Source organism: Eptatretus burgeri, chromosome 11 (genome assembly GCF_056783735.1).
Source record: "Eptatretus burgeri isolate ZD-2024b chromosome 11, Ebu_testis_v1, whole genome shotgun sequence".
NCBI classification, from domain to species: domain Eukaryota; kingdom Metazoa; phylum Chordata; class Myxini; order Myxiniformes; family Myxinidae; genus Eptatretus; species Eptatretus burgeri.
The window spans coordinates 61,318,434-61,334,983 of record NC_140971.1 but is presented as its reverse complement, the minus strand read 5'-3'; the positions used below and the strand labels follow the sequence as shown (position 1 = coordinate 61,334,983).

The following is a 16,550-nucleotide window of genomic DNA, read 5'->3' as shown; positions in this document are numbered from 1 at the left end:
GGCCAGCCTGTACATTGATCTCACAAGATGGTGCTGAGGTAGCAGATTTAACTTTAAGCTGTCTAGCCTGTGTGTGATTTTATAGTTCAGTTCTATTCTGCTGTTGGATCAGTGCTTCACAGGCGGGGCATTGAATTGCAAAGTGCTCCATCCATCGATGAGAGGTTAAGCTGGGTGTCCCATCTACTCGCATTTGCTAGTGTAAATAAACACAATCCCACAGCATCTTTGGTGCAGAGTAGGTTAGTTATCACCAATACTCTGAACAAATTCTAAATTCCTGCCACCCTTAAGGCCCGGTCACACCTTGACATTTTAGCCAACGTATGCCGATTTTTGAATTTTTTTTCTAAAACGCTGGCACACGTTGAATACGTTATGGGTAAGTTTTGATAACATTGAGAGCACGCTGAAAAACACTGCCATACGTCGTTGTACGTTGGCTTTAAACGTTGTACTTTTTGGTTGTCCTCAAATTTTTTCATGCTTGAAATTTCACGACATATGCCGGCGTATGAATCACACGTTCCGCTACGCTGGCCACAAGTTGTATGCACGGTCTGCGATCGTTGACAGACGTAAACACATGCTACTTGTAAGTTAATCATAAGTTGAGACACGCCGAGGTAATGTTTAGCGTACCCGAAACTTATTTCTAACGTATGATTAACGTGTTGTTGGCACGTTACGCTATCGTTGCCACACATCGACAGACGTTACTTTTAAGTTACTCATAGGCTGAAAGACGTCGGTATAATGGATCGTCCTTGCGTCGGCGTCCACGGCCACGGCCAGGACACTTATTTGAAGCATTCTTCAAATTTTTCTTCGGCATGACGAGGATGTTCACACTTCGATGTCTAGCTTGGCTATGATTCCAATTGTCCATCGGCAGCGTCTATTTAAAATAGTCGAGTTTGAGTGTTTTAACACGTTCAGAAGAAACGCTTCAAATTTCCAAACCCCAGCGTCAAAAAACAAAGGCAAGTGACAGCAATTTAAATTGTTCATTGTAAACAATGAAAATATCTGAGTGGTACCGTTTAAAAGTCGTTGAGTGTAAAAAAAAATCCAATTGTTGAGCGCAAGCGTCTACTTTCAATAGTGGAGATGCAGCCATTTAAATCGTTGAGTGGCAGCCTATGAATAGCAAACCCTACGTCACCGGCAAAGATAAACTGCCGCACGATATGGATAAGTTAGGCTATCGTTGGGCATAGTTTGTGAACGCCGGCTTCACGATAATTATTCGTTGGTATATCGTATCTATAAGTAATCAAAGCGCTCTATGCACATTATTAGTTCATTGTGCATTTGTCCAACCCGTTATGAATAGACCTAAATCGTAAAAACAAGCTATAGCTCATTGTTGAAAAAGCCCCATAAAAAATTAGCCGCGAAGAACTTCGAACAATGGTGAAAAGATGTCTCCTACCCGTGGACACGCGGACGCAAGGACGATCCATCATAACCCACACCCTCCCCCTCACACTCACCTACTACTGCCAACATGAACAAACTACTACTAATACTAATACTGATACTGATACTGATACTGCTGACATGGACATCGACTCAAAAAGGACTCAAAAACACTGTTGGGTTCCCCTTTTATGAGCAGCATTTTTATGTACCAATTCCCAAAACTGCTGGGAACACGTCTTTATATGGCAGTTGTAAGCTAGAAACACGTTTTTTTTTTTTGTCGACCGGAAGATTGTCATTGGAATACGTCTACATACGTCGATGTGTGTTGGGACTACGTAAAGAATTGGTTCAAAGCACGTCAAACATAAGTCAGAAATAAGTTTCGCGTGAAAAAGACATTACCGCGACGTGTTTCGACTTATCAGTAGCTTATAAAGTAGCCTTTGTGGACGTGTGTAAGCGTCCACATATCGTGTGTAAAAGTTATCCCCATCGCATGCGGAACGTGTGTCATACGCCGAGTACGTCCAAAAATTTTGAACATGTTTAAAATTTCTTGACGTACTCTACTTACTACGACGTATGATAGCGTACTTTAGCATTCTACTCACGTATACCAAACTTACTCATACCGTATTTGACGTGCCCCAACGTTTTAGACACATTTTTCTTTGGTCGGCATACGCTGGCAAGATCGCCAAGGTGTGACCGCGATGTTGTCACTTCCATTTATACGGCAGTTATGATTCGAATCGTTGTGTGTCAGCCTTTTAATAGGCTGCGTCACGACATCGGCGGCGATGCGTGCAACGCGCTGTGCCTAAGTTAGACTATCGTTGGGCATCGGTTGTGTAGGCCGACAACAGGTTCAGCATTCGTTGGTATAAGTTATCTATAACACAACGAAACGTTCTGTGTCCGTTACCAATGCGTTATACATAAGACCAAGTCGCTATGAATACGTCCGAATCTTTAAAAAAAACATCAAAAGTTCAACGTAAGCCAGCGTTTTACATACATTTTAATACGTTGCCATCGCTGGCTAAAACGTCAAGGTGTGACCGGGCATTTAGTTGAACCATAGGCTTGTCCAGATGCTTTATGAAAGACTTGAGCTGACCCCACAAGAAGATGAGAATAATTTGGGCCATGAAGTAGCCGTAGAGATAACGAACGTATTGTTGTGAAAATGATTTCTACGAGGTAACATTGCTTCGCATAGTTTAGTTATTTCCTTCTTGAATGTCTAATAATTAATAAGCATGAGGTAATTTCATCATGATATTTGACATGTGTTGCTTTGTGTACAGACAGAAATGTCCACCCTCCCAAATGTGTGTCTAAAAACTAACTGTCTTCCCTTTAAAACCTTATTTAATGTTCTTCCCTATGTAATCTGTCTTTTATGTTCTTTTAAGCATCTGGGTAAGCCATCAGCCTGCAGTTTAGGTGGGAAAGCTGTGCTCCAGCCAGCCCAAGAAAGGAGTAGGATCATCTCAAATTGACAAGTAGCAGGGGTGTGGTCCTCCACCCCTCAAACAGACCATCGGGCCAATGGTGAGTGAGATGGGAGGGGCGCAGTACGTCAAGGCAAGAGGTGAGGGCTGGGGACTGTAAATGAGCATGCAGCGAGGGGGAATCGAGAGATGCCCGGGATCGACCCTTATGAAAAGCTGCATCTCAAGGCTGCCGAGCTGCTGTGCTGTGGCACAGCTCCACCGAACCAGCCAAGCCTCTCCTCCTCCTCACAATCCCCGGGCTGCACGCTGATCACGGACCTGCCACAAGGATGCACGTGGGCTGACACCCTACCTTCGGTTCCTGGTGTGTTTTGCTGACAGCGAGGGTATTTCCTGTCTTCTCACATATCTGGTCTATCTCTTGTGGTGCAATGAGTGAAGGCCTTAAAGTGAGATTACTGAGGTTCCCGATCATTTGTAAGTTCTGTGGGCGCATAGTGGTTGGGGTTAAGGGGTTTGTTGGATTACTCTTCATATTGCTTCTTTTATATTCCCATCCCCTTTATTTATTATTAAATACACTTTCCAAAAGCAATCATGACCACCCAAATTCAACACAGGACAATTAGACATGTCCGTTAAAGGACTATTTGTGTATGGCGACCAGCGCCCTACAATAACACCGTATAATGCATCTCACCAGCTCTGCTCGGCTGTTAATCAGAGATCAGGTGCACAGTATCAGATTAGCGTGATGTAATGGCTGACTCGGTGGTCCCATTAGCACGGTATCATGGCCAGACACGTGATCCAGCCTGGGGCCATTGAACTAGCCGGTCATTGCGGCTGCTGTTGACACAGCCCACCAGGATTCGTACCATGACACTGGGGTGACCTGCCAGCTAAAACAGTATTTTGTATGTCACCTGTTAACCTGTATATTTTCTCACGTTTTTAACTCCTGCGATTACAATGAAAATTTCCTCTTGTTAAAAAATGTCCTCTTTTACCATACATATTATATTTGGAAGGGACGTGTGGAGGGATGGTGTAAATATATTGAATAAAAGAAATTTGGACAAGACAATTGGAAAGATAAGGGGGGATAAAGTATGGTAGTGGAGTTGTGTATGAGTATGGGAGAAAATGAAAGTTCAGGGGTGCGGAAAGAAGGGAATGAGGGACACACAAGTGTCACAAATCTGCCGTTATTGTGTGTGTAATCTGTGAATGGCCCCTTACTGGGTGGAACTTATTTCTCACCACTGGCAGGCAGAGAGGATTAGTTTGGTGTATTCTGAATCACAAACTTTTGCACATTGAGAAGCGAGCCACTTGAGATTGTATCACAGTTTTAACAAATGGTCCCAGTACACTTTTCCAAACGCTTGTATTCTACCTAATGACAAAATCAATCTTGTCTCAGTATTAATGAACATCGCATTGTTTGTTGGAGCTGTGGAGAGTATGCACTGAATAACAAATCATTCTGAGCTCAAACTAGCAAATGCCAATTTTTGGGTGGTTCTTGAATAGGTATCAGGAATAAGTCATGTGTTTGGGTTGCCCAATCAGCGTGGCTTTCAGGAATTGCTTGGAACTTTCTCTGGAAGGTATTAAAGGCAGAAACTCATCTGTTTCTCTTTTTTGTGCATTATTTAATTGTGGGTAGGATGGATGCATTTGCTTCCTTGTTAGAACAGGTAAATTCTTCAATCTTCCTCCACTGTTTTGGTCTTTGTTACTTTTACAATTTTCTTTTTGCATTCATCAACTGACATATTTTATGGCAAAAGGTTTTTAATCATTTTTACTTTCTCATGTCCAGGTTGCCATACTATCCTTTCTGAACACAAAGTGTAACCTGCTGGCAAATTGCTTTCTCAAAGGGTTTAAATGAAGCAAGGGAGAAGGATTTTCATTGGCTTAAGCCTCCTGACAACCAACCAGGGGAACATATCCTCTTTCAAACCTATATCTATCAAAAATTCCTGAAGACCTATATCCATCAGAATAAAAATGTAATCCATGCTTTTGAATTCTTGGTTAACATAAGCTCAGTGAAGCTGAACAATGACAGCAATTTCTAGGTTATAAAACCAGACGTCCTACGTTTAAGCTTTTTGGCATTAGTTTGTTTGAATCAGACATGACATGAATGTCTCATTTCTTTTTTTTTAGCTCAGAATTGCGGATCAAAAGTGCAAGGGCCAAGAGGAGTCATTTTGTCTCCCAACTTTCCTGGCTTGTACGACAGTAATTCCCACTGTGTTTGGATTGTCACAGCTTTGAACTCTGACAAGGTAAGGCTGGATTAAAGTTATGCCTTTTGATATCTTATGCTTCTTCTTTTTAGTGTCTATAACAGGGTTCAAAAGAAAATATTTTCGAGAGTGCTTTTGAAGTCTTTTCCCAAAATATAGCCAGTGTGAAATTGTTTACTTAGGGACTTTTAGGATGATGGGAGCTATTTTTATTGTTAACTTTTGTTTTGTACTGTTTAACCACAATACATGATGACCGATTGCAGAGCAACACCCGAATCACGCTGCAGGAATAATTCCTCGGAGATAAATGTCAATATATCTTGAAAATTTCATGTCGAAACAACTGCATCAATCTTGCAATACTACTTACCATGATTTTTTTTTTTCATGATGCGTTATGATGCATGATTTTTTTTCATGCCGATCAATGGCAAACATCTTCATATAAGTTGTGCCATTCAAGAAAAGGTCGATCTGCACAACAACTCGCACGTGGATCATGCCAGAAGACTCACGACAGGCTTGGTAGCAGATGTGAAAGCTCCCATTACCCTTATCGCAGACCAGCCAGTCCTGCTTCCATTGTGCTCCATTTTTTCTTTTGAAACTGTCTTTTTCATTCATTTTCATGACTTTGTTTCAGTCTGAGTGTCACCCCTCAGAAGTTGTTGCAGTCTTGGTGATCACCCTTCCCTTTCCAGAGAGGGACAACAAGGCCCCTCTTCCAGTCAGTTGGGATGATGCCTGTGGTCCAGGCAGAGCATAGAACTGCATGCAACGACATGAGTACAGCATTTCCACCAGCCTTATAGTGGGGGCAGATAACAGCAATATTTGAGAGGAATCGTGCAAATGATGATACAAGCATCAAATTTGGCACATTTGTTCTCCAGGGGATTCTAATCAAATCTGCCTAATTGGACATTTGAAAATCCAAGATGGCGACCATTTTTCAAGATGGCCACCAAGTTAGCCTCCCGAAGTTGACTTTTTGCTGAGAAGAATTTGTAGTTGTCCGATTTGCATGATCTAGGTGTGGATTCCTATGTTTTCAAGCCTGCTGGAGTTGATTTTCCTGTTTTTAAAGCACCATGACACACACTTTTTCTGATTTTGCACCACTTTAATGATTGTCATATGAAGCTAAGGCCTTTCTGCAACCGGGCCCTGGCTAGTAAATGTTCAAAGTTATGCATACCATGCGACTGTTCCTCCAGCTGCTACTGTCCACATATGCAGCTGCAGAGTGCTGTGCAGGGGAGCCCTGACTGAAAGCACTTGCATCTCCAGTTGCAACCTTTCTTACAGGAACACTTGGTCAGTTCCTGACAACTGGCTGCAATAGGGGGTAGTGTTGTCCAACATATCTGCCACGTCTCTCCTTTCTGTGTCCATCCCCATTCAGCGGGACTGCTCGTGTCTGGACTGGAGATGGTTGCCTGGCCCCAGATGATCCCAGCCTGATAGGCCGCACACTTTGCATGTTCTCCGAGGGCTGCCTGTGTTGGTGGAATTGAGTTGTGCAGCCTCTGATTGCGGGCAAAGAGATCAAGTCTTGCTCCGTCCACACCAGTGGCTGCACTTGGTCTGTCTTACACGAGGACAACGAATCTCTCCAGTCTCTGCAGGTCAAGATCACGAATCAATGTTGGATGCTGGCTGAGATTGGTGAATGTTTCAGAAACATCATCAAAGACGTTCCAAGTCTGCCATGCAGTTTTCTTCCCTTTACCGTGGAAGGCAGACACGTCGTCACATCCAGTGAACGCATGGAAGTATGGGATCTCTCTAGCTTTCTCAGGCCCTATTGCAGAAACTACCTCATGGACTTGAATCCATTGCGCCTTGGCTCCTTGGCCAAAGGCAATCCACATGTTCTCAAGACCTAGTTCCTGTAAGGATGGCAGTACAGATATTGCTATGACGAGTTCGTCCGTGTCATTAGCCTTAATGATAATGGACTTGCTACCATCTGTCGTTGCATCCCTGGCGTGTACAAATATTTGAGTGTCAGCTTCTTCATGACAACATGGAGACACAGCGTCCAGTGACTTCCTTGTGTTGCTAATGGCATCTTCTCCTTTTGTGACAATGACTGTGCTTGTCGTCTGTGCTTCACACATCTTTTCCGCAAGGAAGTGAAACAGCTCAGTCTTGCTGCTGTCATCTCGAAGAAAGCTTCTCCAGTTACTTGGGTCTTACTGGTTTCTGTCACTCTTCTTCTGATTCCTTGCCACCTTTTCGACCTTGCCTCGGACTTCAGACTTGACTTCTTGTACACATCAAACACTACATCCACCCTCTCGTACCTGGCACCATAGGATTCCACCTTTGGGATGATGTCTTCTTTAGCATAGTCATCAAATATCTTTGAAGTGCATGGAGGTAGGGCATTGATAAGTGCTGAGCCATCAATGATGACTGCATCTCCCCTTGGTTCTCTGTCTGGGATGTTCACTTGCGCTTCAAGAATTTCAGCCAGCTGTGACTTCTGACATGGATGAAGCTTGCCGCTGTCACTGAGAGATGCAGGGTGTGACTAATTCTCATGCTTGAAGAATTCTCGCAAGTCACACTGCCTGTTCTGGCATGAGATGAACAGTCTTGAGAACAGCTGACAGTCGTCTTTCAGGGCTTTCTCCTTGGAACTTCCCCCAGCTTGCCCTTGTTTGAAGAATGAAACAATGTTTTTCTTGAGTGGATGATAGAAACGACATTCACCTTCATTCTGTAGCCCCTCCATGAATGAATGGAACTGCTCTTTGCCCCGCTGGTGATGTGTAGCTACCATTTCGGCTCGAGTTGGGTCTGCAATGTTCTTCATGTCTAGTACCAGTAAGTCGGCTGATTCTTCTTGGAATGTGTTGCCCATCTCCTGCATTACTGCAGAGAGTGCTTTCACCTTTTCAAAGAAAGATTTCTGGGCACTCAGTGTCTGCTCCTGGTGTCTGCTGTTGTTGGTTGCATCTTTCATACCAGACATGGCCTCGTATCCAGCGACTAGACGACTCACTTCAGGTCCAGCAACTATCCACCTACAAAGTGCTGCCGGGTCTTCTGTCAACCCAATTGCTCCTCCTTTGATGACTGCATTATTTTGCTCGTTGTCTTGGTTGATTGCGAGGGCAGAGAATTATCTTCTTGACTTGTGGATAACGAAGTTCCCTTTGTGAAACTCCCTGGCCACATCTGGATGTTGTTGCGCAAGCGACATCATATCTCGGAGGTGAACTACGATTCATCGCGCATAGTTGACATTGTTATTCGCAAAGAAGTAAGGCGCCAGTTCTGAAAGTGCTTCACGGTACAGGTTGAAGTCTCCTCTGAATGAGCGGATCAGGGTGAATATGGTGAGCTTCATGTTCAGCACCAGACTTCAGACCTGGAACTGTGGACTCCCTTGCTTTCCTTGTTCACACCAATCTTCAAAGGTTAGATCTGATCTGTTTGATTCTTCAGAGCGGTAGTCATGGTATGCTTCCCTTCATGAGTTTGTACAAGCTGCATGCAGTGATCTGGTGTGCTTGTCTTGTCCTGGTGACACTGGATGCAGACAGGAAAGATTGCTGTACCAGATGAGGCCACCTCTGCTTCTACAATGGAACTGGTCCAGCCACTGTCCTCTAGTTGTGTTCCTATCGATCTCAGTGCAGCCATTTCTATATGAAGTCCACCAAACAGGATAACGAACTTGTCCTCTCCATATTCGGGCCACTGCCATTGTATTTGTTTTGTCAGAGCATACAACGGATGATCAGCAGCAATGACAGGTGTCTGCCCTCGGTTCAGGAAAACCACTATATCACAGACCTTCTCCATGACATGCTTGATCGTTGCAACAGAGTGAGCCTGGTCCCGCAACAGAGGCATCAGTGCTGAAATGGATGGCTCCTTTTGGGAGGCTAACTTGGTGGCCATCTTGCAAAATGGCCGCCATCTTGGATTTTCAAATGGCCAATCGGGCAGATTTGATCAGAAAGCCCTGCAGAACAGAAATGCCAAATTTTATGCTTGCATCATAATTTGCACGATTTTTCTACGATCTACTACACTATTGAGAAGTTCAGATTGGGTACCACAAATCACAGGAGCTTTATCCCATTTCAACTGGTTCACCGCAGCCTGTGTTTCCACAAAGGAAGGTGGAACACATTTGATTAGAGAGTCAGCAATAGGGGTAGTAACACTCCTGATGTCCAACTCAACAACTGGTGGATCATCCTGGTACAACCGCTCAAAGTAACCATCCCAGTGGGCCTTCACTTCAACTCCTCTGTCAAGAGCCTACCACCCTCTGCTCGAACTGTAGTACACTGAGGGATGGGCTTGGATGAACACAATGCGCAAATTCCCCTGTAAGTAGGACAAGAATCACTTGACCACTGGTGATGTTCTACCCCCTCACAGATTCATCGTACATAGGCCTCCTTGTCCACCCCAAGCGCATTTACCGTTTTATGCCTCAGCTCCCTGAACATCTCAACTCTGCCATTCAGCCTGGCCCTATGGCTCTGGTCAATGGTATCCAGTGTCCCATGAGAGACAAAATTCTTCTTCACCCTACGGGTGTTCCAAGACAGCCACCGGCAACATCAAGGACGGTGGTCTTGAAAGCACTCCAAAACTCTTCAGTATCTTCCAAAGCACCCTGATCACCCAATCTCCACTCAGCTTGTTCACAAACTCCTCAACTACCCTCTCATCCTTGAGCTTGCCAACATCCAGCCTCAGCTGGGATGTTACCATTCTCCTGGATTTAAGGTGCAACTTCGGCCTAAGTCACATTTGGCACGGTGGCCATAGGGTCTACAAAAGCTACGGCCGCTAGCAATTATAGGGCGGCCGCAGTATTTCCATGGTCACACAATGTAGCAGTCACATATGTTTTTATTTTTCGGGGAGCCGCACGGCGTATTTAGAAATTGTGGAGACTGAAAACGTGGGGGTGCCATACGGTCTTTGATTTGATGTGCACGGTGACCTTAGGGCGTCCCTGCGGCGGCCATATAATTTTCAAGGCAGACGCAAGGTAGCCTCAAGGTGCTCGCTAGGCGACCGCAGGGGGGCCTTAAGGCGAACGTGCGGCCAGACGGACGGTAACGAGTGGATATATATTCCAGTTCTTTTTTTACTGAAATAAAAATATAACAGTTCGGAATATACCAGTATATATACAATAGACGCAGCTTTATATATCCACGGTTATAAAATCCAGCCGCTTATTGTGACCAAAATGAGTTGGAACGGAATTTTACATAGAGAAATCCGCCAGATAATAAATACACCTGCTTGGCATGTGCGCGGTCTCAACCTAAGCTTGATGTAGTATGCGCTGCCGCAGTGTGAAAAAAAAAAACCAACAACAACCACAACAGCAACTGGTGGACGGACTTCGAATCCCGCCGCCGCTCGAATCCCTCCGACCCCGAATCCCAATAGCCAAGGGAAGAAAGCGACGACGAACCCGAGCCGATGCCAACAGCGGCAGAGATGCGGACGGCACTCGCCAAATTGGACAGGGGACTGCAGCTCTCAGGTTTTGCCCATCCCGATTTCCGCCACATGACGGATTCAATAAAGGAACATTTGCGCAAAACCTTCCCTCCCAAGCAAGCGACCTTCGAGAGATTCTTTTGAACAATCCCCTTGTCACCGTTTGATAAATCAATATTTTTGTAGCATAAAGCAGTGTTTAACGACATTCGCTTTTTGTCTTATCTATCCAGTACGTGGCTGAAAATAGGTTCTCCGCTTAATAAATCCAGCTGGTTAATAAATCCAAACAGCGTGATCCCATGGTGGATTTATAAAGCAGCGTCGACTGTAACTGAATATACTATAACTATAATATATATATATATATATATATATATATATATATATATATATATATATATATATATATATCTGAATATACCAGTTCGGAGTATAGGCAAACACCTATACTCCGATCTCTAGCGGTAGCGCACAGTGGACGCACGGTCGACGCAGACTGCCACGGAGGCCGTACGTAGGACGCACGGCGGGCATAGGGAACCGTGCATCGACCCTGCGTTGCCCGCAGGTAGTGACACAGACCACAAGGCCGGTCACGTACGGTGAACATAGGGACGCCTTAGGACTACCCTACGGCGACCGTGGAAATAGTGCGGCTGCCGTAATTTTTTGGGGGTTGGCAAAATTCATTTTTCATTGATAAGAACCTACGGCAGCCGCACGAATAACGCAAGCCCACCATACGCCCTACGTCGGTCGATGTAGAACACATCTACGTCACAGCTTGGCTTGTCGAATTGCTACGGCCAACGTAGAAATGAAAAAAGTTATAAATCCGCGCTATAATTCCACGGCGACCCTTACGGCCTGTAAAAGATAGCCATACGGCGTAGGGCCACCCTGAGGCACGTTTCTGTCAATTCAGGGGGGGGGGGGGTACGGCCGCCGTATCCTAGCTGTAGAGCAAATGTGACTTAGGCCTTAAGAGTTGCTACACCAAGCTGGTCGTACTGAGCACTGCAGTAGACCCTGCAGTTCTGGATCATCCTCCAGTGACCATTAATGAGCACATGGTCAATTGGCTTTGTTACCCTGCCAGCGTTGGAATACCAAGTCCAGTGTTTAGCTTCTGGATGCTGAAACCATGAACCAGCCACCCTAAGTCCATGACTTTTTGCAAAGTCAAGGAACTTAGTGCTATTCAGGTTCACAGTTACAGACCCATGGGGACCAACACACGTCTCATAATCATCCCTATCAGTTCCAGTCGATGCATTGAAATCCCCCAAGACTAGAAGTGTATCTCCTCTGGGACACCGATCAACCACAGACTCGAGCGTGGCATAGATTGTGTCCTTCACGGTGAGATCACTCGCCTCAGTCGGAGAAAATACAGAGAGAGACCAGGGAAATGACACCCAAGGAGTGACGAATCCTTCGTCTCATAATGCGCTCGTTGACCGGTGTTACCTCAATTATCATCAGAGTCAGCTTATTGGACACAGCCACAACAACTCCTTGGGCATGGTAACCATCAGAGCGATCAGACCAATAGTAGGTGTAACCACCCACCATTATCTCGCCGCAATCCGGTCTCCGAACCTCAGAGAGAGAGCTGCAATCCCGATGTCCAAACGCTTGAGCTCAGATGATAACAGAGACAGGTGATCATCCTCTCTTCGGGATAGGACATTCCAGGCACCCACCCGAAGGGACCGCCTCAGGTTAACCCAAAGACACCGCCGTCTGGTAAACAACACCTCAGCACCACTCCGACACACTCTCCCGCAATCTGACCCAAGAATGTTACTCCGTCGTTTTCCTCCGATCATCAAAGATTTGGGGTCCCGAAGGCTTTGCCCCAATCCCGTCGTACAGTGAGCTGCCCTGCGAAGGTAGGCTGCACAGAAGGTACTCCCATGGAGTGGGTTTTAACATTTTTTTATGTTTCGAGAATGTTTTGCGGAATGAAGGGTTTTATGGTGGCCAGAGTGCAAATCCTGCCACCAACCTCCTAATCAGAAGTAACCCGACTGCAGGAGGACGTCTGCAGACACAGTTTGGCACTCGTCAGGCTTTGACAGGTTTTGTTTTTAATCCTGCTGGGTGTCCATATCCAAACACCCTCCTCACCAGGAAACCTGGTGGGGGAGAAGGTTTAGTCGTCGACAACCCGACCATGGAACAGATTAGTTCTGGTTTACATGATACCTGTAGCAAGTCACAGATCTGATCTGATCTGGCCTGACCTGACAAAACCTACAACCCCATTGAATAATAGCCTATGTGCCCACTGAATAATGCCCTGTGCACTGTTTGTTTGCATAGTTTACATGTGCAAACTTGCAAACAATATTACATGCATATATTACCTCAGAATGCATGCACCGCCGATGCATTCCGGACCATCACAGCCACGGATACAAGGTTCAGTATAGAACCGAGGGACTAAATTAGGTCCAAAGCGAATGAGCTGCACCATGCTGAGAGGACTTGGCCATCGTATGTATGTGCGAAGTTTACGATGAACTTTAATCAGATGGCGGTGTCTGACAGTACTTTTGTCACAGTTAGACATTGTAAACTTAGCTTAGAATTGAGGTTTCATTTTGTCACTCGAATTCAGAGACCACAAGATTAGGGAATATTTAATTGTATGACTTTTGCTGGTAAGAATGGAACCTTTCAAAACTATGATTGGCGGTGCAGTCGATTTTGCAGAAATGGCGGTGCGTAAAATATATTTCTGCCCTCCTCTTTTTCCAGTGGCGATTTTTGCCAGGTTTACGGGTGAATTGCCAGTCACCCCTACGTATTTTGGACACTGGTCTATAAGGAAAATTAAATCCAGTTGAAGGCAGCATTAGTAAGGATTGGGATTGAAACCATTTTGAAAACTGAGCTTTTTCTTCGAACAATGACCATATCACTTTTGTCAACACAAACTCAGCCAACTCAATAATTGCATCTGGGGAAGAGGGATTCTGCATGCTCAGCTTGGTCTCGTCCATATCTGATGTTCGTTCACACTTTGTGGTTGACTCTTCATGCCCTCGAGGCAATTAGGGATGGGCATTAAAATGCTTCCTTTTATAATGACAAGAAGGGATACCAAGAAAATAATAATTACCTGTGGCTAGTTCAAGATGAACCTTGTTTCTTGGCAACAAGGCCATTGACACTATATCTCAAAGTAAATGATCGCAGTGGAAAACTTGAATGGCGCTGGGTTGAGCGCATACCTCCGCCAGGCTGAACATTTTATGTTTTATATCCCACTGATGGGTTGGATATGCATACCTGAACCAAAATCGAATTGGCTTGTTCTTGTCATACTCCATCCACAACTTTTTGAAATATTGTGCTGCACAGTACAGGTATGTCGTTTTTGGCCCCATCTCTCAATAGTGAAAAATCACTTTTAAAAATAAATTCTCCTATCCAGATTTGGATCTTCACTAAAATTGAAACAATTTTCCTTTTCACACACCCAACCGGTTCACCAAGTTTTGTCCGGATACTGCCACAACTTTTTGAGATATCATGCTAGATATAATTCTTGGCCCCATCTCTCAATGGTTGAAGAATCATGTAAGAGATTTTAGTATCTGGATCCGGATCTGGATCTTCACTAAAATATAATATTTTTGTCCTTGTCACATATCCAACCTGTTCACAAAAATTTTGACCGAATCTGTCCAAAACTTATTGAGATATTATTCTCACAGACAGACAGACAGACAGACAGACAGACAGACAAACAAGAGATTTGTCCTGCATGGCATGATACTTGCAAAATTCAAATAAACAATGGTTCCCATGGAAACAGAAATTTGGTACTTTGGAAAATTTGACCAATCAAGTGTTTTACATGATGGAATGTTGTGCATTTTCCAATTGTGACCTCATAGGTGTTTTACATGTTTTGGATGGCATTGACCTCTGACTAATTTTGACCTGATTTTATACACATATCCACCACAACTGCATACAAATTAGCTGTGTAAGTTTCAATCTGATATCTTGAAAAATTCCTGAGGTTTGACAATAATAAAATCACAAAAATATCCCATTTGATTATAATGGGGGTGTAATTGTTGTCAGTGTTGTCAGTTGTCAGTATAATGGGGGTGACTTTTTCTATGCCATGTGGGACTTTTCCTTCTGCCACTAACCAAGATGAGCAGAATGTGAAAAAAATGAAAGAGAAATATAATTAATTAATTCACATACCCAACCCTCTTAACTTGGTTAATTAATTCAATTTTGCACCCTCTTAACTTGGTACTGAGGTGGTTTACCAATGGGGGGGCCTTTTGATTATAACTGGTGAACCTCAAGTGGTATTGCAAAAGGACCGAAGACAGAAGGTCTTATGGGGGTATATAGAGACTTAAGAGTCTTCGAGGGTCTTCTGGTCTTTGGGGTCTAAAGGGTCTTAGGGATCTTTGGGATTTAAAGGGTCTCACTGGTATTTGGTGTCTTTAGTGTCTCAGGTGTCTTGAGAGTCTTCAGGGTCTGAAAGGGGCTTGGGGGGTCTTTAGGGATTTTCGGGTTCTCGATGGTCTTCAGGGTCTTTAATGGTCTAAGGGTTCTAAAAGGTGGAAGGGCTCCAAAGCTCTACATGTCTTCAAGGTATTTTCTAATAGGCCATAATTATTAATATAAGTAATTAATAGACATACTCACGGTCCAACTCACGTTCAAACAGTATGTAATTAATTGAAATACTCACAGGGGTCGGCCAAGACTGCCGAGGGTTCACTGTCCACCATGTGTTTTTTTTTCATTTTTATGTGCATAATATACATCGATATCAAGTGAATCGGTTGAAAATAGACAATTTATGTGACCTTGTCCTTTGACCTTTTGACCTATTGACCTCCAAAACAATTGGTTTCCAGCTTGTCACTCCCTCTGCAGGTGGTGACGTTTCGTGAAGATCGGAGTAAAAATCTGACCTGTAAACGATGACATACAGTCAAACAGACAAACAGACGAGCAGACTATAACAACCAATATACTTGCGAATCTTTGATTTCACAATTAGCAAACAGAGAGACAGACAGGTGTACAAACACAACCTCCGTCCACCTTCGGTTACGAAGGGAATGACTGATCAATGATTGTAAGTACTGCCCAATAAAACCTGGATCTTAAAAGAGTTTAAGAACGAATGCTTCACACCGAAGGTGGAAGAGCTAGGGTAATATGGAAACTTTCCGAGTCTTTCGTAAGGGGTGACCAGATGAGTAAATACAGAATGCAATCAATAAATTTTAAAGTATTTTCCTGCAGGGCTGTTGATGTTCATTAAGGGTACAAGTTGACGTGATCCATTGAAGATACTAGGTCCCGTAATAATGCTTTGAGGAATGTAACCGACATCATCAAATGCAATGAATGGTCTGTTTACGTGAATGGTTCAAATCACCCAATCAGAGACCTTAAGGCATAGAGATAGGTGCTCGGTCATGTTGAATTCATTCTGATAGCATGTCAGTTTTAATTACCCTCACCTCTGCTCAGATGTTCAAGTCACCCCTTCATTATTTTCTATTCAGCAACGATGACCAGGAGAGTTAAAAACAAAGCTGAAGGTTAAAAGCAGGAATTTAAAGAAAATAAAAAGCTTGATGGGTATGCTGCTTGAGATAGAAAGCATGCTTCATGGTTTATCATTCAAATATCCTGTTCTGGTGACCTATTCAATTGAAACAATGCTTTTTGCTCCCCTTTTGACCTCCGCCACCGGAGGTGAAGGAGGTTATGTTTTCATCCCTTTTGTCTGGTTTTCTTTTTTTGTGTACACGATATCTCAAAAAGTTGTTGATGGGTCTGGATGAAATTTTGTGGACAGGTTCAGTGTATGGCAAGGATAAACTGATTCGATTTTGGT

The 16,550-nt window shown here is 44.0% G+C and overlaps 1 protein-coding gene across 4 annotated transcripts in view; it reads left to right on the top strand.

Moving 5' to 3' along the window:
- Positions 1-16,550, top strand: part of LOC147017206 (CUB and sushi domain-containing protein 3-like) — an 879,227-nt gene that overhangs the window by 363,971 nt on the left and 498,706 nt on the right. For all 4 annotated transcript variants that reach the window (XM_085846657.1, XM_085846658.1, XM_085846656.1 and 1 more), the window contains one exon: positions 5,070-5,191. In XM_085846657.1, the coding sequence (XP_085702783.1) occupies positions 5,070-5,191 (122 nt within the window). The remainder of the gene's footprint in view (positions 1-5,069; positions 5,192-16,550) is intronic.